The sequence below is a fragment of the Marmota marmota genome, unplaced genomic scaffold, assembly GCF_001458135.2.
Source record: "Marmota marmota marmota unplaced genomic scaffold, marMar, whole genome shotgun sequence".
NCBI lineage: Eukaryota > Metazoa > Chordata > Mammalia > Rodentia > Sciuridae > Marmota > Marmota marmota.
In genome coordinates, this window is record NW_026000254.1 from 503,035 (window position 1) to 524,838 (window position 21,804).

General features: G+C 39.3%; 1 protein-coding gene across 1 annotated transcript in view; it reads right to left on the reverse strand.

The window, feature by feature from the left end:
• The window catches only part of Huwe1 (HECT, UBA and WWE domain containing E3 ubiquitin protein ligase 1), a 146,043-nt gene that overhangs the window by 24,169 nt on the left and 100,070 nt on the right, over positions 1-21,804 (reverse strand). Inside the window, exons 35-52 of the mRNA XM_048796695.1 lie at positions 21,242-21,369; positions 20,956-21,037; positions 20,185-20,361; positions 19,468-19,627; positions 18,800-19,158; positions 16,748-16,943; positions 15,435-15,602; positions 13,927-14,072; positions 13,468-13,534; positions 12,182-12,399; positions 8,235-8,446; positions 7,601-7,783; positions 4,351-4,523; positions 3,847-3,995; positions 3,025-3,100; positions 2,108-2,206; positions 1,388-1,521; positions 1,028-1,196 (exon numbers count right to left, since the gene is read on the reverse strand). Coding sequence (XP_048652652.1) covers positions 1,028-1,196; positions 1,388-1,521; positions 2,108-2,206; positions 3,025-3,100; positions 3,847-3,995; positions 4,351-4,523; positions 7,601-7,783; positions 8,235-8,446; positions 12,182-12,399; positions 13,468-13,534; positions 13,927-14,072; positions 15,435-15,602; positions 16,748-16,943; positions 18,800-19,158; positions 19,468-19,627; positions 20,185-20,361; positions 20,956-21,037; positions 21,242-21,369 — 2,896 coding nt within the window. The remainder of the gene's footprint in view (positions 1-1,027; positions 1,197-1,387; positions 1,522-2,107; positions 2,207-3,024; positions 3,101-3,846; positions 3,996-4,350; positions 4,524-7,600; positions 7,784-8,234; positions 8,447-12,181; positions 12,400-13,467; positions 13,535-13,926; positions 14,073-15,434; positions 15,603-16,747; positions 16,944-18,799; positions 19,159-19,467; positions 19,628-20,184; positions 20,362-20,955; positions 21,038-21,241; positions 21,370-21,804) is intronic.

A 21,804-nucleotide genomic window follows, 5' to 3' on the forward strand; every position in this document is an offset into this window, starting at 1 on the left:
TGCTTTTACTTCTTGCCTAAAATGTCACTTTCTCTGTGAAGTCTCACTTTGATAGACTGGGTTGGATAGTCCTGTACTCTGTGCTTTCTTTCTTACCATGTTACAATGTAATGCCTGTACTTATAATTCCTAATAGACCATAAGCTCCTATAAGGGCCAAGGATTGCTTTCTTCTTTACTGCTTTATCCCCGGTACCTAGGACACAGCAGGCACACCTCAAATATCTGTCCAATTTGCTGAATGGACAGAGGCTCAACTATAAGACCGATGAAAATCACAAAAATTCAAACACCATCATAGATGATATCTCGAATATTATCAATCCAATCCAATTTTTTTTCCTTTTCATACTTTTCATTTACAGGTGATAAACTGAGGCTCAAAGAGGTAAGAGATTACTTGGCCAAGACAACAGACCAGACCAGTCCAGTGTTTTCTGCTATATTATGTTTGTGCTTTGAGGTCAAGACCTGTCCTATCAAGACAGCTTGAGTCTAAGAACTTGACTATCTAACTTGATGCTAAAAGGGAATTTTGACGTTGATGGGGGAGGAGGGAAGAGATTCATTCTCTTCCCTGAAAAGATGCATCCTTGATGAACAGAGCGAATGTTCAAATCCATTCCCCAATTCCAAGCTCAAAGGTGTTCCATCCAAACCCTCAAGATCCAGGGTTAGAGAAAAAAAGATTATTGATTGCCCTATCCAGTGTAGCGTGCATTCGGGTGCCTGATGCAGTCAGCTTTGGTTTCATTTTTTAATCAAGTAAATCATCAAGTTGTCCAGGCTCCAAAATGGCTGCCTGTTTACTGAGGTGGAGCAAACAAAAGCAGCCTCTTGCTATTCCTTCTTGTGAAATACGCTATTGAGAGAGATGGATTCAGATATCCCTTGCCCCAGGAAGTCAGCATAGGAAAAGAGTGCTGTTGGTATCAGATCAATAGCTGCTTTGGTTCACTGCTTGGCTTACCCTAGAGAAGGGTATAAGAATCAAGAGAGAAAACCCAGCTGAGCCCCTGTATCTTACTAGCACTGGAGAACATGTTGTCAAACTCAATGATGAGATCATCCTCCCGGTCAAAGCGCTCAAATCGGACCAAGGGAGAAGCGTTCATATCTGGGTAATCCTCATCCAATTCCATCTCAGAGCCATCGTCGTCATCGTCTTCATCTCCCTCTTCACCTTCATCATCCTCCTTAAGGGAAAATAGGAGATGGAGAATTGCTGGAGGTAAGGGTTTTCTGAAGCCTGGTGTCATTGGCCACATGTGCACATGAGGGAGGGAGGCGCTGAGGCTAGTTAGCAACCCAGACTGTTGGTTTTCTGCAGTTCTCTGTTCCCATGGAAGAGGTCATCTGAACCAACCCAAACACAGTCCCCCCTCACCTGATCATCTTCCTCATCTTCCTCCTCCTCCTCCTCTTCATCCTGACTATCATCCTCATCCTCGTTACTGCCACTGCTGTCCTCTTCCTGAGTGTGCTCCTCCTCATCCTCAGGGTCCAGGATATTCATGGAATCTAAAACAAAGGGAGCACATTGGAGGACTAAACTGAGTAGCTAGAAAACAGGCTACTGTGCAGGCCGGCAGACTGAGTGGGAAGGCGATGGGGTATCTGACTCTAGGAGAGGAAGAATCAGATCTGGGGTGATGTACAGACTTAGTGAGCCATCCCCGATTTCCTGAGAGTGCCAATCAATGCATCAACACGCTGAGCAGGGTGGCTGACTGTGGAGGCTGGCACCAGGCTGGTGCTTGAGGAGCCACGGTCTAGGACTTGGCCAAGTCTGCTGGTGCCCCCTTTCCTTTCCAGCCCTAATTTGCTACTGACTGCATCCTGTTGGTAAGAGGGAATCTGGAGCGATGACAGCAGGTGGGTGAGAAGAAAGCGAACCAAGTAAGAAGTGATAAACTTTGGGCAAGCAGTAGTAACATGTTATTTGAAAAACTGGCTGAGGATAAAGTGGATGGTGTATGTCAGCGCATGCAGACAGATGCTTCCTTATTCTGCACATGTGGGCAGCTGCCTCCAGGAAAACCCTAGTGTAGTGTCTGCCAGACGTGCAGGGCAAGAAGGGAGGCCTTTCTGGCCTCGGCACTCTCACCTTCTCTGTTGGCCTGCAAGGTGGAAGCTTGGCTGAGGTTGGAAGGAGCTTCATCCATCAGCACGTCCTCTTGTGATTCATCCTCTCCACTTCTGCTCACTGAAGGTTACAGAGCAGAGCCTTCACTGAACAACAGAGGACTTCCCTTTCCAGATTGGGTGCGCCTAAGTAGCTATGTACACCTAGCAGATATCCATTTTTTTTTTTTTTTGATGAGGGACAAGACCTGGATTCTCTGTCAACTAGCTAGGTGAGCTTGGCCAGTCACTTTACCTGTCTGAGTCTCAGTTTCCTCATCTGTAAAATGGGATGATCACATCTGTCTTGCCAATCCCACTAATTGTGAAACCACAAAGAATACTGGGTGTGAAAAAGCTTTGTAAAATTTCAGAATACATGTCTACTTCCATTTTTCCTTTGATTTCCTTTCTTTGATCAGTAAAATAAAGACAACACATACACCCTCAAAGCCAGGTGACAGTAAGGTACCTTAGCCACTTTCCCTCTGAGATTTAAAAAGGGCCACCCTTAGGGGATGATCACATTTTTTTTTAATATTACTGAGGCAGAAAGCCCCTGGACTTCACTGAAGAACTGAAAGGAAAGCACTTTTCTCACCCTACAGCCTCCTCTAGGCCTCCATGAATAAACACTCTTTTGATGTGCCTGATGTTATCATCTATACTGATGGTTACCCCCACCACCTCCCCCACACAGGCAATGCTTCAGACCTGCCACAGGCCTGTAGATGGCTTGTGAATTTCTCATCTGTAAGACCATCAACATCAAGACAAGCAGCAATCTAGGCTGGCTATGAGCCCTTAGGCAGAGCTGAGCAAGCAGATGATGAGAAAAAGGGTCCTCCCAAGAGAGACTGAGGCAAAGGAAGAGGCTATACTCAGTTCTGGGGCTCTCACCTATAATTGTACTGTTCCCAGATCCGCCATCCCTCTCAAGCAACTCATCTATCAGGTCCTCCAGCTCATTCTCAACCTGGAGAGAAATAGAACATACATATGGATACACACAAGTCTATCATTGTGCTAGCACCGAAACCCTAATAAAAGCCAGCAAGGGAGCGTACATTTCTAGGATAATGTGTGACGGAGGAGGTTACATAAAAACCACACACTTGGTGCAAATAGCACAGAAACTACCACATGCTGCCAATCCACACTCAGACTGTCCATCAAATGGGTCCATCCCAGTTAGCTTGATACCAGGTTAGTCTTTAGACTGTCCAGGAATACATGCAGATCTCCTTAGAGCCAGCAGCTAAGGACCATAGGCCCAGTTTTTTTACCCATTGCTACCAGCTCCAGAAATTACAATGCTTTCTCTATAGGGTCCGTAGAAGACCATTTTAATGGCCCAGCAAGAGCTGGTGCTATGGCATAAAATGGTGTTAAGGAGCTTCCATTAATCACCAGAGCCAAGTAAATCAAAGACCCTGGGCCCAAAGCCCTCAGGCCAGCTTTCTACATCAACATTTCACCTGTGCCTAAGTTTTCTGCTTGGGATCTATACCATTTCATAGTACATGGCGCCTTGGCCCTGCCCCCATCCCTCCTTTAATACAATTCAAACACATTTGCTGAGCATCTACTAAGCATATCATCTGTGCTCCTCTGCAAAGCAGACAGCATTGAGGCGAGGATCTAAAGTACTCACCCACCCACACCACCTGGGGGTTTGGTTCAGCGCCGCAACAGGGAATGCTGTATGATCTGCCTCCCTACCTGCATCTCTTGTGAACTGAGCACCTCAGGCTGCCCAGCAATCACCACTGAGTCGGTTTCAGCCTCCCCATCCATGATATCCCCATCTGCCACCTCTGTCTGAGTGACATCATGATCCTCCTCCTGCACTTCTGCTTCCCCAGGCTCGCCTGAAACAATCAACCAACCAGCAAAATAATCAAAGGGTGCCTATGTGCTGGGCACCACGAGGCAAGCATGAAGACAATAAGGTCCCTTCCTCGGGCAAGTTTACAAATTCTCAGAGAATAAACGAATGGGTGACAAAGGAAAAGACAAGGCTACGTGTGAGGATAGCCAAACAAGGCTGCAATTTGAAGGAATTCTTTGTGGGGCAGATTCCCACACCACTATGACAGATCTCTGGAAGGCCAGCAAGTTCCCAGGGAAACAACACCAAGCCAGAACAGCTGTAATCCCCATGCCCGGAAAGCAACTACAAATTCCCACCCATCCAGTTCTCCAGGCCATTGACTGATTCCCTACCTGGGTCTTGCTGGTTGCTATTAGAGTCCTGCGAAGCTCCTTGGGCATCCTGTTCAGTCTTGCTCTTGCTAGAAGCACTCTTGCTGCCAAAAAGGCTACTGGGCTGGTTCACAATGCGGGAAAGTGTTTCCAAAGGCTTCAAAGCAGCATTGACTGTGTTGGCCATGTTGGGGCTGAGTAAAGGAAGATAAAGTGATACACTGAGAACAGAAATACTAGGTGTCTTTTTGCAAAGCCCACTAAGGTTCCCACAATAGAAGCTACTAGGAGAGAAAGGGGCATGAGCTCAAAGAACTAATATTTTATTTATTATTTAGAAGGAAAAAAGTTTGACTTAAGGTCTTCAAAAGAACCCATCCCCAAAGCAAGGGTTAAATCAATGCTGTATTTCATAGGGCTGTGGTAATCATGTGAGGAACAAATTCTTGACTAGAAGCCAGAAAATATTCTACATATACGAACACATGCAAGCAGCAAACCACTTCTTAGACCCAGGATTTGCATTAGGAGGAGAATGTTTTGCCAAAACCCAGCATTTAGTAACCAAATATTAAAAGGTTTCAAAGGAACATGATATAAGTTTTAAGTCCTGTGGATTTCAAACTATATAGGGCATTCTAGGATTTAGCAAGTGTCATTGGAACTGTAGTGTAAAATGATTTCTAAGTGTAATAAGGCATGTGAGGCCAAGCAAGTGCCCACCAAAATGAGCAGTTATGTTTTTAATCTCTTTTATATCATACACATAGATGTATACACGTGTGTGTATGCATGATCCCTAGTAGAGTCCTCTGATCCCAACAACATTAAAAAGGAACCAAGGCTCATTAGAATAACTGATCCCAGGGACAGGGCATAGAAGGCAAAAGGTAATCCTGGGATCTCATTGGTTTTCAAAAATGAATGGAGGGCTGGGGATCTAGCTCAGTGGTAGAGGGCTTGCCTAGCATGTGCAAGGCCCTAAGTTCAATCTCCAGTACCGAAAAAAAATTAACAGTGGAGGCTGAGGCAAGATCAAGGCCAGCTTGGGCAACACAGTATGCATGAGGCCAGGGTTTAAGCCCCAGCACCAAAACTAAAGCAGTGGCATGGGGTGGAGAGGGTTTAATGGGATTATTATCAGGGGGACCAATCTGAGTATCAAAGAGAATAACGGTAGCAATTAAAAAGTCTATATTGTCAGGTAAACAAAAGTGGGAGTAGGGGGTTCTTTTATTACAGAAGAATGCCAGTTGAAAAATAAGAACCAATCAGAAAATCAGTGGTATGGCCAGTAATGTAAATGAGCTAGCAAGGATCACCTATATCAAAGAACTATTAAATTAAAAATCTTCAGGGTGGAGAGTATTTACTATTCTCATGATCTCAGAATACCACCTCACAAATGATTACAAAGCAGAAATCCAATACACACCACACTATGTGAACAAATTTAGCATCAACAATAATGGGACAAAATATATCATATATTTCCTGATGTGAGCTAAGAAGAGTAAATATCATCTATGAAGTATTTTTGCCAAAAAATGTTTAACCTGAACCAAACTGTGATTCTCACTTAATCCTGGTTTAAAACATTCTCCTCCTGGCTATAATACATAATTAAAACATTAGGGGTATTTAAAATATAAAATAAATAGAATATTATATTAATGGTAAATTTCTAGGATATAATAATGGAATTCTAGCCAAGTAAGATATTGTTTGCTCTTAAAAGACATTTGCTTAAGTGTCCGGAGGTAAAGAACCATGTTGTTTGTAACTAATTCTTAAAACACACACACACACACACACACACACACACACAAGTTGTAAATGGACCATTTATTTATTTATTTATGGTGCTGAGGATCAAACCCAGGGCCTCACACATGCCAGGCAAGTGCTTTACCACTGAGCCACAACTCCAGCCCCTGTAACTAATTCTTAATGATTGAAGTCTGAAAGGGGATGAAAGTAGTAGTAAAGCAAATGGAGCAAAATGCATTGGTTAATACAGGTAGATACATTGTGTTCACCATAGTACTGTGAGTTTGAATTTTTTATATCCCACTCCTTTGCTTCATACATGCTATGCAAATAATTTTTTAATCACTGAGCCCCAACCCAGATGAGTTTGGAATTTTTAATTGTCACAAAAAATTAATGGGTTTGTATCAAAAAGCTAAAGATGGCCTTGAAAGTGTCCCACAGGCCAAAAGTTTAATCATTTGGGCAAGTAAAGAATGACGGAAGTGAACTAAAGAATCCAGTCATTTGTTTTTAAAACTGACAAAAATTCATGAGTCTTTAATACTATTTAGCAAACAGAAAGCTAGAAAAAAAACTTAAAATTAGTTTGTATCAGGAGGAACTATATTTCAGGTAACCAAACTTTCTCTTCAGGGCTATCTCACAGAAAAATGCCTAGCAAATAAACTAGAAGGAATAAAATGATGATTGTCATTAATTTAGTGGTCAGCCTTAAAAGGATTGCTAATGGCAAGTTCAAAGAGACCATGATTCCCCATAACACAATATGGGATATAATACTTCACCTAAGTATATAGTTAGGTGAAGTATTATAAGTCACCTAAGATATACTTTCTAGGAAGAAAGATTTAAATTGCTCAAAAAAAGTCTCTACATTTAATTGCAAGTTTATAGAAAATATCAAGGAGTAAAATAATAACTTTAAACTCTAATGCAAGGAAGCAACTGGACCAAGTCTAGTAGGTAAAACCTTCTGTAGGAAAGCTGGTCTGGTTACTTAAGTTAGGATCATGAACAACAACAAAATAAAAAACTGAAACAATTAGGAGCTGTATTAGAATAAACACCCTCATACCACACAAGAGCATTTATAGTATAATATCATTTTAGCACAAAATACATTATGTTTGCGACAAAAACAAAAAACATGGAAAGATATCTAATAAGATAATGGTGGTATCTGGGTGCTGGAACAGTGTCTATGTACTTATTTTTGATGATCTGTATTTCTCATAATACACATATAATGTTCTTATTATAAAAGATTAGTTATAAAGTGGAGGGAAAAAAATCATCACTAACATAGTCCAACTCCTGAGTTTGTAGAGATAACAAAGGTATACAGAATGGCAAGTGCCTTTGCCTTGTTCAAAGTCAAAATACAAAGAATGTGGGTTTCCTATTTACATCCAAAGTTTTACCACCACAAACTGCCTCCTTGCCACTTATATGGATGAGGTCAACAAGGCAAAAACCTGGGGCTGACAAATGACTTTACCTGGACAGGTCCAGGCTATGAGGCACTCTGGCGAGGTCATTAACCAGCCCTTTCTTCAGGAAGAGTCGAATGATGTTGTTCATGCCATTGTGCTGAGTCTTGGCTGTGGCACTGCTATAGAAGCTGGAGGTGGAGGGGCAGGACTCCATGATAGTACTGATGATACACATCACTGCCTGAAGCCTAGGAAAAAAGTATTATATCTCTATCATGTGAATAATATCCTATTCTTAAACCATGCCTAATTGTCTCAGATAACCCTCTTGTATCTTTTGTGAAAATAATATCTAAAGAAGTAAGAATTCACTCTCTGGGCATCAGCATTCATAATTTTATTTAAGAATAAAGCATATTTAAATTAAATAGAACTAAAGAACCTGCTTAATATCTTTCCTGAAGACCCTAGCAATAAAATGAAAACACCCCTTTGGTTTGTCTATGTTGTTTGCCCAATTCCTCCAAATATAATCAGTGCTCTAGGTAGGTATTTGAAGTACCAAAATTATTAGAATGGACCAAAGTATATGATGCCAGTATGACCAGAACTCTTGTTCAAGTGCAAGGAATTCCTGGACCAAGAATGGAATAAGGGAATGCTTTTGGTTATTAGCACTAGGTCAGGTATAGGTTTTACCTTGCATGCTTTTCTGTACTCTCAGCCATAGCCAGTGCCCGTCCCAGGGCTGCCTTAACTTCATTCACTAGGGCCACCTGGGCATCTGTGCCACTCCCTGCAGCAGCCAAGCTTGCAAGAAACAGTCGGGCCAGGGCAGGTGTGTCCTTGTCTTCTGCATTCTGGGTATGTGGGAGGAGGTGGTCCAGAACAAAAGCTAGCACACTGCAGTCCTGAAAAGTCATTAATTGTGACATTTACTAATAAGCACAATTATTTCACACAACTTGCACAGCAACAGGGTAGAAACACTGAAGTTTTCCTTCAAGTCATTCAAGGTGTGATCATCAGGCCCACCTTATATATGGAAACCAAGGCCCAAAGGTACAAGCTTGGAAAGTAGCAAACCAATGACAAAGCTTTGGGAGCTTTATTAAAAACTTCCAAAACTTCATGTAGATATCATTACATAGATATCACTGATACTTCTTAATATTATTATGCATATTTAGTGGAATTATTCACAACAAAACCTATAAAACGAACCAGGACACACTAAATACTTCCCTATCTGATAGATGGGTCGTCCGAGGCCCAAAGAAAAGTGGTTTGCACTAAAAAGTTAGTCAAGGGACAAGAATTCAACTCTTGATTTAATTGAAGGGCTATAATTCCTCCAAAATTAAATTATATTTACTGACATCTGCAATGTGCCTGGAACCCTGTGCTACAAACTACCAAGAGCTGAGTGAGAGATAGTGTAGCCAACAGACATAGATATGTAAAATTATTTAATGCAGGTTTACCTAAAGTAGCAAAGAAGGATCAAAACCAGGGGAAGTTAAATTAGGCCAAGGTCTTTTCTTTTTCTCTAATTTCTGTTCTAATAATTCTTATCTTAGGAAGCAATTAAGTTCTATCGTCACTCAAGCAGATTTGGGAACTATATGAAGGTGATGGCTGCACAACACTTTAAATGTACTAAATGCCACTCAACTGCATACTTTAATCTTTATTTTATTTATTTATGTTTATGTGGTTCTGAGGATTGAACCTAGGGCCTCGCATGTGCGAGGCGAGCGCTCTACTGCTGAGCCACAACCCTAGCCCCTCAACTGCACACTTTAAAATGGTCAATTTCATGTGAACTTTGCCTCAATTAAGAAAACATGATGAAGAATTTTAGAGTATGTAAAATTGGATCAAGTGAGCTTAGAACAATAATATCAGAAATAAAAATTAATTTCCAATAAAATACAAAGTTAAAACTGCTTTCTGAATGAAAGCAGTCAGGTTACAGTAAACACTAGAAAAAGCTTTACAGTTTGGGAAAGTAATATGAACAACTAGAAAGCACACAGCTTTAGAACCAGATGTGGGTTCTGGTTTCAGCCATGCTACTGTGTAGTGTAACCTTGGGAATATTTGAAAGCTTTCTTTCCTATATTAGAGAAAATACCAATAATCTACCACTGTGGTGAAGAGGACTATCATTTGTATTTATTTTTTATCATTTTTTTTAGTCGTCAATGGACATTTATTTTATTTACTTATATGTGGTGCTGAGAATTGAACCCAGGGCTTCACACATGCTAGGTAAGTGCTCTACCATTGAGCCACAACCCCAGCCCTCAATGGTATTTACTATATCTAAAGATAACCAGTATCAATAGGTGACTGGACACATTTTATACAAAATACTTAACAACTAAAGACATTTATAACTAATAGGTCAAACTATTATAAACTATGACTACAAGTGGTATAAATGTGTAAAAGGCTTTAAAATAAAGCCTAGTGTATATATTTAATGTGAATGCCACAAAAGACTTATATCCAGAAAATACAAAGAACATTATAGAAAACAAGAATAAAAGAAACCTGGCATAGTGGCACATGTCTGTACTCCCAGCTACTTAGGAGGCTGGGAAAAATCACTTGTGCCCAGGAGTTTGAAGCCAGCCTGGGCAACACACCTAAGACCTCATCTCAAAGAAACAAAAAAGACTTCAATAGACACTTCCCATAAGAGAATATCCAAATTGGCCAATAAACACACAAAAAGATGGACAAGAGAAAACTGCAAATTTTAACCATAATACCACTATAATCCTGCTAAAATGAGTAAAATGAAAAAATACCAAGGGTTAGCATGGAGGCGAAACAATCACAACTTCCATATGCTGCTGGTGATAAAATAAGTTGATACAACCACCCTGGAAAACTTCTGGCACCATCTGCTAAAGTTTAACAAATGAGCGCTCAAGAGCTTGGCAATTCTGCTCATAGTCATACATACCACCCAACAGAGATGTTTCTATATATTCACCAACTTGTATAAGAATGCTTATACTAGCCCTGTCTGTGATAGCTCCAAAGAGAAATCTACCCAACTGTTTATTAACAGTAGGTTGGAACAACAATGATGGTACATTCACACAATGGATTTCTAAACAGTAATGAAAAGAAATTCTAACTATACACAAAAGTGAATCTTGCCAATGCATTAAGCAAAAGAAATCTCAAAAGGAAGAATTCACATAATAATATTACATTTATATAAAGTGCAAAACCACTGTGTGTTTGAGAAGTCTCTGGGAGTTTGCATTATTTACTTGGGTGACAGTTTGCAGGAAAAAATTAACTGATCACTCACTTAGGATCTGTGTATTTCTAACATGGATTGAGGTAAAAATGGTTTTTAAAATGGAGCTGCGGGGCTGGAGTTGTAGCTCAGTAGTAGAGCACTTGTCTTACACGTGTGAGGTGATGGGTTTGATCCTCAGCACCACATACAAATAACAAATAAATAAATACATACATACATACATACATACATACATGAGTACATAAAAGTATTATGTCCATCTGCAACTAAAAAAAAATTTTTAAAAAATGGAGCTGTTTTCACATGCAAGTGCCCTTGCACATCCTCAGAATCTTCATTTACAAACCATAAAATATGATGTGTGACCCACAAAATGAGACCCCCTATATGGAAAAAAATCCCGGGACACTCACTTAACATATATGGTAACACGATATACTTTTTCAAAGTGCCTACTAACCTGAAGACAATTCCATATTGGGACATATAAAATATGACTTCATTCTCTTCCATAGCTCTATGATAGACATTTAGATGTTTTCTGTATTTTTATAACCAATATTGCTAGCACATCTGGTATTTTTGCACATGTGTAAATACACATGAAAGTCCTATATTTTTTATATATTTGATTCAGTCAATGCATCTATTTATTTATTTATTTATTTAAAACAACACGGAAATGTTTCCTAACTCCCCATTTGTTCTGTTTCTGAGTGTCCCTTTTTTTTTTAATATTTATTTTTTTAGTTATTGGCAGACACAACATCTTTGTTGGGATGTGGTGCTGAGGATCGAACCTGGGCCTCACGCATGCCAGACAAGCGCGCTACCACTTGAGCCACATCCCCAGCCCCAATGCATTTATTTAGATGTACCAAGTATCTCTCAAATTCTATATTTTCTTCTCAACTTTCCCCCTTCTGTGCTCTTATCAGATGACCATCAAATTAAATAATAAAAAAACAAGAACTTCTTCCTTCATACTTCCAAATCCAATTCTTATTCATTTTTACCTTTAAAATATCTCTTTAACTCATTCATTTTCCACCAGCTTCACCAAAATCATGTATTACTGGATTACTATATCAGATCCCTAACTGGTCTCTCTGAATTCAGCCTTACCCTTTGCAATGGAGACACTGTAGGCCAAGAGATTTCCAACAGAACGAGTCACATCAGATCATTGTCGATAGTGACCCTAATGGCTCCACATCACAGGGAAAAGACGCCTAACTCTGACTTATTCATCATTGCACAACCATTCAGCATGCAGGGGTCTTTAGCAAAGTGCCCAATGTATAGTAAGGTACCTAGGTAATGGGAGTATAACAGCTTAAGCAAAAACTGGAAACATTACCTCTTTTATTAGCTCAGACTGGCCCACGGTGTAGCTGTAGTTGGCAATCAGGGTAGCAATACCAACATAGGACCTCACCAACTCTGCCAGAAGACGAAGGATAGTGGAGGTAGGCATTAAAGGTTTGCTGCCCTTGCCTTTCTGCTTGGCTTCCTCAGAGGCCCGGTCCCCTTCTTTATCTTTCTTCCCATCTCGAGACTCCTCTGGAGTTGAAGCTCCTGAGAAAGAACCAAACATTGGTTCAACTCCACACTGGAATAATGCAAAGTCAAGACTTAGAATACAAGTTCTCTTCCAGTTTACGTCACTAGACACTTTTGTCACACTGTGGTTGAAGGACAAAGAACCAGGATGACTCTGGTCTCAGACTTGGCATGTAGACATAGTACACCAAGGAGGATTTGCCCAACTGTTAATATGTCCCTCACCATTTCCCTATGCTTATAATTTTATGTTCTAGCAATAGTGCACTAATAGTTCTCCCAAAATGCCTTGTACCCTATTTCATTTCTTCCTTCCCTTTTGTCTTCCTGGAACACATTTATCTAGTTCAGCTTGAATGCTGACTTCTATAAATTATCTAGATACATGAAGAACTTGCACGCCCACTATGCCTTATCTAAGAATGCCCCTCCAGCAGTTATCTTGCATTACAATTTGTGTAAGTCTCCCTCTTTAGACCAACTTCTTAAAGTGCAGGGATTTATTTTGTAATCTATTAGAGTTTGCCTGCATAGTGGGCATGGATATTTCCCTTGACTCTCATCATCACCCATACTATATATTTCACATGGGTAGTAAGCCTACTAAAATGAATCAACCACAATACACTAATTATTTGACTTACTTTTAAATTTATCTCTAGGGACTAGTTATGATATTAAGGAAAATATCTCCTAAATTAGGCCTTAGGAGATCTTAACTTTCCTGACATTATCATAAGGCAGGTATCCACCACAAATAGTATATGGCTAGAATGGTATCATAAGCATCAAAGTCAGCTTATGAAAACAACCAAAAAAAGTAAGGGGCTGATTTAAAGAGTAAAACTGAAGGATCTTACCACAGCAACCATTAACAGGTAATGGAAATTATAGTCCCATTACTTTAGTATATAGATATATTTTTAACTAAACACTGAGTGCATCCTTGACAAAGTTCACTTAGACAAGACAATCTGAGAGTTACACCTGTATTCGCCTACCCTCTGCCCAGGACACCCACAGTATCTTCAAAATGCCTTCTCAAGAAATAATAACATGAGAGGGAGGAAAGGAAACCATTACCCTCTCCTTGGGAAGTCCCAGATGCAGAAGTCTCAGCTGAGGCACCATCTGCAGCAAAGACCTGACTCTGTGGAAGAAGAAAATTCCTGAGCTATCATGAAATTCAAAGACAGTTGTCCCCAAATGACAGGACTCCTTTCCAGGGTATCATTTGCAAATGCTACAGATTCTCTTTGGCTAACATTTTAACTACATTTCCCCTCTACAATACACTCTGTGGGAAGCTGTCATTATAGTGACTGGGAGATTAGGAGTAAGAAAAGGGGGAAGAGACTCAGGGAACATTCCAATCTAAGCAGGGAAAGCCAAGGAAGGAAGACTTCAATCTTCATTTTTAGGCAACAGGTAATTTATAAATGTATCATAATCAATACTTTTGAAATTCCCCTGGCATAACTCTAAATTCTGTGTACAGGCAATGGAAAAAGAGAAGATAGAAGGCAGTTGGAATTGACTTACATTTAAGGAAAACCCAGACTGTGTATCAAAGTCACTGCTCTGACGAGTAAGTGACCGGTACTGCTGGTATACATCATCACCCATATCTTGCAGAAGCTGGCCAACCTCCTGGGTCATAGCCCCAGGTTTAGGATCAGATTTGTCTGCTAGAAAAGCAGAAAAAACACCTGTTTTATTGTCTAGGTGTGTAGTAGGCTTTAACATCTAGATCTGTGCAAGTATATGGTGTTTGTACAACAAAAACACATTTCTCATAATGTATCCCTGTCATTAAGCAATGTACGACTATATAAGAGCTTGGTTGACTAATATCCTCATTCTAATACTCACTAGTCTCATGATCACAGACAATTTACTTAGGCTCTTCACTTTCCTCAGATGTCACTACCAAGCCTAAATAAACACCTGGGGAGCTGGGGTTGTAGCTCAGTGGTAAAGTGCTTGCCTAACATGTGAGGCACTGGGTTTGATCCTTGGCACCACATAAAAAATAAATAAATATGAGATTGGGTAAAGGTTCTGTGGTGATAAGAGAAGCAAGGAACTCTTCTTAAAGAGTTCAGAATGTTGTAAGGATGAAAAGCAAAGAAAAGTCTCAGATTTTAAAAATTTACTATAGGCAATATTAATAAATTTTGAGCAATTCTGTAGACATCTCATTTAAGTATATCCTAAATAGAAACCAGAAGGACCTGATTAGAACAGAACCCTGGGTTCTAAGCAAGTCATTCATGCTTTTCTAAGTGCCTACATGAATTATATGTAGCCTCTTAACTAGGAAAAAAGGTGGATTGGAATGGTGGTCTCAAAAGTGAGGAAGCCATGCCATACCCTCTAATGTTGGCCCTAGCTCTTTGGGCAATAAAGATGTTTTGCTTTTTAATATGAAAACATTAGAGAATTCCTGGTTTTTAAATTTTCAATCTGCTCACATGATGCTATAATCTCCACTGATTGACTGATTGCAGTACTGGGGATTGAAACCAGGGGCACTTTATTACTGAACTACTTCTCCAGACCTTTTTATTTTTAATTTAAAGACAGGGTCTCACTGAGTTGCTTTAGGGCCTTGCTAAGTTGCTGAGGATGGCCTTAAGAAACTTGAAATCCTTCTGCCTCAACCTCCTAAGTAGCTAAGAGTACAGTTGTGTGTCACCACACCTGGGCAATTATCTTTTTAAAAATCTTTGTACTCTCACACAATGAACCTTTGGCAATCTCTTCATTCTCCTGTCAGAACTGACTTATTCTAAGAAACTTTCTTACTTTGCTTACTCTCACAGAGTCAGCTGCTTTACCACAGGACTCAATACCCTAATATCTCTCAACACTATATTTACAGATATTATATCAGTTTCTTTAGAGATATGCCCTGTGTCTTCTTCATCTTGATACCCAGACTAAGCATATATACCCAGACTAAGCCATGACTTGGTTGAAATGACTCAGGCAAAACAATATATCTTAAAAGTGCCGAGTGAACATCTTGAGGTAGGCTAATCACATACCTTCCTCTGGAGCATGGTATGCAGCCAGAGCATTCAGCATATCATAGATCACTTCCTTAATTGTATCAGGAATAACAGGCAGAGAGGAAGGCTTCAAAGGAGTTGTCTTCACCAGTTGTACAGCATTAGGGCCTTTAATTCTAAGATTCTCAAATTCATCATCTGAAGCTAAGCCAAAATGAGAGGAAAAAAAATCAGTTAATAGTGAAACAGCACCTAAACTAGGCTGGCAACAAAGAAAGAGTCAAAAGATGGCTTGGATACTATACAAGTTAGGGAAAGGGGGGCATTTTCAACCACTGTTCAAGTAGTATACTACAAAATCTGGTTTTGGCCTTCCCTAAATTCCAAAGAATAGAGGAGTATAGGCTTTAGAGTTAAAGAAATTCTATTTTGAAACGTAGTTCTCTTTCTTCAACAAACCTCATGTTTTTTATTTTTAAATTTTGTTAAATGAAACATGCATGAGAAATGCTCAGTTTGGGGCCAAGTACATAGCTAGGGCTCCCCAAATAATTAGCCCTTTCTAAACTTTTTATTAAAAATACAATCCCATAAAACAGTGGAAAATTTCAAAGGACAGTAAAATAAACATCCACATACTACTGTTCGATTACCCTTAAATATGCCTATACGCACTTCCTAAGATCAAGAATATTCTCCTATTAAGTACAATACTGTTGTAACACACAGGAAACAACCATATTATCCACTACATATTATTCAGTTTTTCCCAAACCTCCTTTATCTGAATACAGAACACAATCAAAGTGATGGTGGCTATAATTGCTCTAGCCTCCTCTTATCTTAAAGAGATGCTTGCATTTTTTCCCTTTTCATGAAATTAATATTTTTCAAAGAGTCTGAGTCAGTTGGTTTATAGAACAATACACAACATGCATTCATATAATTTTTTCCATGATAATGAAATACAAGCTATAGCCTTTTGGCAGGAATACACAGCTGAGATTGCAAACTTCCAACTGCAGTCCATATCCGCTTCATGTTTAATTATCATTTTATTTACAAATAAACTATAGGTAAGCTCTATTGTTCCACAAAGCTTCCAGTGCCTAGCCTCTCCCCTTTCAAAGCAAAGACTAGAGTGAATGAGTCCTTTATATTTCTAAAAGGGATTATTACAGGGTCCAGAGAAGCTACTTAATTACCTATTGAATTGACTGACTGAAATGACCAACCAGCCAATATTCCAACATTTTTCTAAGTTATAGATCTCTTCATAGAAAAATCTCTGGAATTATACCAGGCCACAGATGTTAGTGTTTCAAAGGCCAGAAACAAATTAAACTCACCAGTTCCTGAACCTCGAGGGGCTGGAAGGGCAATGCGTATACAGCAGTTGGCCACTTCTGTGAATATGTCTGGATTGCGGCATGCAGCTGGCCCAAGGACACGAAGGATGTAGTTGATCTCCCGGGAGCCAAGGCTGCCAGACACAACACCAGAGGTAGTGCTTCCAGCTCCACTTGTAGCTGCTGAGCGAACAACCTAGCAAAGACACGGAGAAACACTGCTGACTAAATGCCACTTTCTTAAAATACAACTATAGCCATGGAAGGGTTAACAAAGACTAAAATACAAAACAAGCTCTGGCTCAAAACAGTGGATAGCTTTAGATTTTAGAGATAATGATATACTTGGTCCAACCCATCCCTTCAATTAAAAAATACAAAGTTACAATACATCTCAAAACTACCAATTCTTAGATCAGAGTGCATGTGATCTTTTACAGAAATTAGAAGATGGGTCTAGACAATAAATCCCACATTGCTTCCACATTTAAGTGTCAGCTCCTAGCCTCTCCAAATGCTATTGGAATTTTAAACAAGAATGGTTCAAGTATACAACACTGATAACCACTTAGTGTATAAGAACAAAAATCAAATGCTTTCTTTATGCCTAAAGTCAACCAGTCTGAGAAAATAATGACGGTATAGGACATATCAAACTACAGATTGTTTGCTTTGACAGCATAGGGCTTGGACATAGCCATGATTTTGCTCTTCTAGTAAAATTACTTGTCAGCCATGGAGTGTATGAAGAAAATAAAAGTACTTCTTATTATCTATTCCTTTGTGAAAAGATTTTCACAAAGATAAACATCTTTTTGATGTCTTTTAGAGGGTACTGGGGACTGAACCCAGGGGCCCTTTTACCATGGAGCTAAAATCCCAGGTTCTTTTTATTTTTGAGACAGGGTCTTCCTAAATTGCTCAGACTGGCCTCCAACTTGTGAGCCTTCTGGGTCACTGGGATTACAGGTATGTGCCATTGTGACAGTCATCTTTTGATACGGTAAGACCTTTTTTTAAAAAAACAAAATGACCCATGCTCTTTATGACATTATGGCCCTTATGTTCTGCCCATCTGGTCATAATTATAATTTTCATTTCTTTAACCATAATTTATTTATCTAGTTTTCTACTGCAGGACATTTGATCTCTAGTTTCTTGACATTATAAGCAAGTCCACAGAGAACATTCTTATGCACTTGTTGGCATAGTCAATGTTAGTCTTCAAAAAACTCTTTATTTAGAGTTTCTAGATCAAAGGATATATTACACTGACAGCATCAAACTGCCTTCCAATGTGGCTGCACCAATTTCCAATGGCACCAAAAATAAGAGTATGGCTATTTCTTTACACCTGTACCTACAATGAATATTATGAAGCATTTGTGCTTTGCTAATTTGATGTGTTAAAACTACAACTTATCTCTTCTTGTTCCCCGTGTCCCAAATACAAAGCTAGGTTCAAAAATGCGTATTTTAACTATTTATCAGCGTGGGAAACATTATCCCAAGACAGTGAAATGAAAATGAAATCTGTTCACAGTCATATGATGACTACTGACAAAGAATTACCAAGAGGACAGAGTATTTTATAAAGTACAGAGAGGAAAAGCTTTACTAGTAAGATATTTGTCTCCCACCTCTCTGCTGTTGTCTTAATGTTGATGTTCCAAACATTTTATTTTTTTCATTCTTATTCTTACTTTGTCATTTCTTCTACTGCTTTATAAATCTCCTAAAACATACAAACTTATTTTCTGATCTGCACAATAGGTTTTTAAAAAATGCCTATCACAGTGCCTGGCAAATCATAAACATTCAAAAAAACTTTACTTTTATACACCAAAATACAATATTTTGAAAACAGATTCTTGGGAGAATAACTCACAGGCATTCCTACAATGAATTTCAAGGCATGACCTTGGGAGGGTAAAAAAATATATGCAATATATCCAGCCAATTATATACCCTATGAGGAATCAAAAGCAGGTTCTGAGACCAAGGAGACCAAAGGTATGAGGTAAAGCAGCATCTGACACCAAAAGGACTCACTTTTTCCATAGTGTGACGGAGAGTGCATGGATCCTCAATGATGTGTCTTAAGAGAAGAGTGACCAGGGGAGTAAACCCATTGAAGCCTGAGCTCTGGGTTAAATTCAAGATCATGCGGGTACTCTTCAGCTCTGCAAACATCATGGCATATTTGTGGTCCCGGGTTAGCCTTAGGCAGAGGCGAAGGGTGGCGTGCAAAGTGTCTGGGTCCACAGGTACTCCCAGCATGCTCACACAGGCCCGGATTAAAACAGTCACCATATCTTCTGTTAGGCCTTGGATCAAGATCTCCCCAATTTTTGTTTCTTCTAGGCTTGTTTCTTTTTCAGTATTTGTATTCTCTAGGGCCAAGGGGGTTTCTACAAATGGAAAAATAAAAGTTTAGACAGTTTAACTTGATGTTTGTTTCAACACCTCTCCCTCTGAAGTAACCAGCCAAGAACTTAGATCCTATTAGGAGAAGCACAGCAAACACCAATTCTTAGGTAGGATGAAAATACATACATAAGGGAGAACTATGTATCTTTTGTTAAGCAACATGATAGAGTATCACTTGCAATGAAATTGACCAGACCTTAAGTCACAAAAGCCACCCCAGTTTTAGCTTAAAACAAAAACCCCAAAATAACAAAACGCTCCTTAAAATATTCAAAATGAAAATTCCATACCGTTGACTTTATTTTCTTTACGTTTGATGTCCATTTCTTTGCTTTCTTCCAGTGTTTTCTCTAATTCCTGCCCACTGCTGTTTTTTGAATTTTTATTCAGCCGTGGTACCCTGAGGAGAGTCAGCATCACAGGTCGTCGGTTTCCAGTTTCTTCATTAACCTAAAAATTCAAACAGATTAAAAAAAAAATCTCACTAACTGTGGTAGCACATGCCTGTAGTTCTAGTAACTCTGGAGGCTAAGGCAGGAGGATCACTTGAGCCGAGTTTGAGTCAAACATGGACAAAATAGCAAGACCCCATTAAAACAACAACAACAAAAAGGAATTATAAAGGTGTATGGAAGGGAGACATTCCAGGTAAAATGCTACAATAGGAAGGAACCTTGGCAATTTATCCCATAATTTATAGAGAGAAAACACAAAGGTTCCCAGAGGTAAAGAGTTAAACACAGGCCCTTTAATGAATTCTAAACTTCCATCCCAATAGAACAGAAACCATCCATTACCACTCTCTAACCTTTGATTAAACATTCAAAAAATAATTTTCAGGAAAGACAGCATCAAACTGCCACAGACCAATGATATAATCAATAGAGTTTAAGACTCACTTCTCTGAAAACTATATCCAAATTAGAAGTGTTACTTCTACTCCTTAATGCTGCTTCAGAGGAAGCAAAAGGCATACCCAATATAATCCCCTTTTCAATAAACTTTACCTGCACCATAGTAGTGAACTGGACAGTGTATCTTCTTCGGCCTGCAGTGAATCGCACACTTGTCTCTCCAGACTTCCAGGCAGAGTCAATAGTGCTGTTGTTGCTTGCACTGTAACTACACCAACGCCCAGAGCGGTCATCAAACCAGCGCCAGTTGTTGCTGTTGGACTGCAGGTACTAAATATAAAATACAAACTTTCTTTGTATTTCCTTCATGGTTGACTATTACCAGAAACAGTAACTTTATCAGTGCTCACTGTTAACACTAAGCCAGGAAAAAGAAACACACTGGACATTTAATAAATTCTGAAAACAGGCAGGGTTTTCATATTAATTTACCCTCTCATTGTCTAACATCTCTGTAGGCAAATAAACCTCCACCTTTATTTTCCTTTTGTTTCCCTCACAAAAAGAATGCTCCTTTGGGATGTATTGGAACAACAATTTTGTTTCTAAGAAGTTAGAAACATAATGTGGCATGTAATAATTTTCAAATAAGGAGCATTTGCTTTTGGTTACTCAGTTACATTGTTGATTGCTCAGTTCTTCAGGTATCATAAGAGCCATTTCCACAAAAAGTTTGAGGCCCTTAGTAAGCAGCTCCCTAAGAAAACAATTCTAACTCCCCATTTAGAAGAGAAGATTCCCCAAGATTTAAACCTTGGTCAGAGATCTTTATATCCTTCACTACTCTCTTATATTCCCTTCTGGTCTACTCTTGCTTCAAGGTAAAACTATCCTTTCCACTACAAGACACTATGTATCACACACCTTAGTCATCTGAGCTCTCCTTTTTGAGGAGATGGCTGTCTTTTCATAGAAATCAATCAGGAGCAACACTGGAGTGATCCACCTAAAAGGGAGAGATGATTTGTTTTGGGCAAGCCAGAAATCTGTTGCACACTGGGAAAAATCTGTCTTCATCAGGCATGTCATAAAAGTACTCAAGATTTGCCCCATATATGCCCCAGAAGAGTGCTGGATTTAGGCCTTGAGATCAATGGGCCAATACCTAAGGGGAACAGAATGAAACCAAGATAGATACAGGATCACTCACTTTGGGGTCTGGACCTCCTTTTGTTCCTTGGCAGCCTGTAGGCAGGGCTGAACTACTTCCAAGAGCTTAATTAGGACATTAAGGATGCCACTTGATTCAACAACCCAAGCACAAGGTAGCTTCAACTCCTGATTGATTCATCAAAGGGGGAAAAAAAGACAAACAAATTTCCAACCAGTACCAACAACTAGCATCATATAAAACAGAATTTACGGAACTCAAATTCAACCTTTTAGCACTTATCAGTTTGATAATCTGAGATGAATTACTTACATTCTCTAGGCTTTGGTTTTCTCATGGTTCAAAGGGGCCATAATTTATATCTCTAGAATAATTATGATGATCAAACAACTCCCCTCCCCCATATAATATATTCCAACATAATCTTTAGCATCTTTATATGTGCAAAATATGGAAATGGTTATTAACATCATTAGGGACTGTCATGTAGACTGTGTAGTCTTGGCTATGACTTTTTCTAAAAAAAATATTGTAGTTATAGATAGACAGTGTGCCTTTATTTTACTTCTTTATATGTGGTGCTTGGGATCAAACCCAGTACT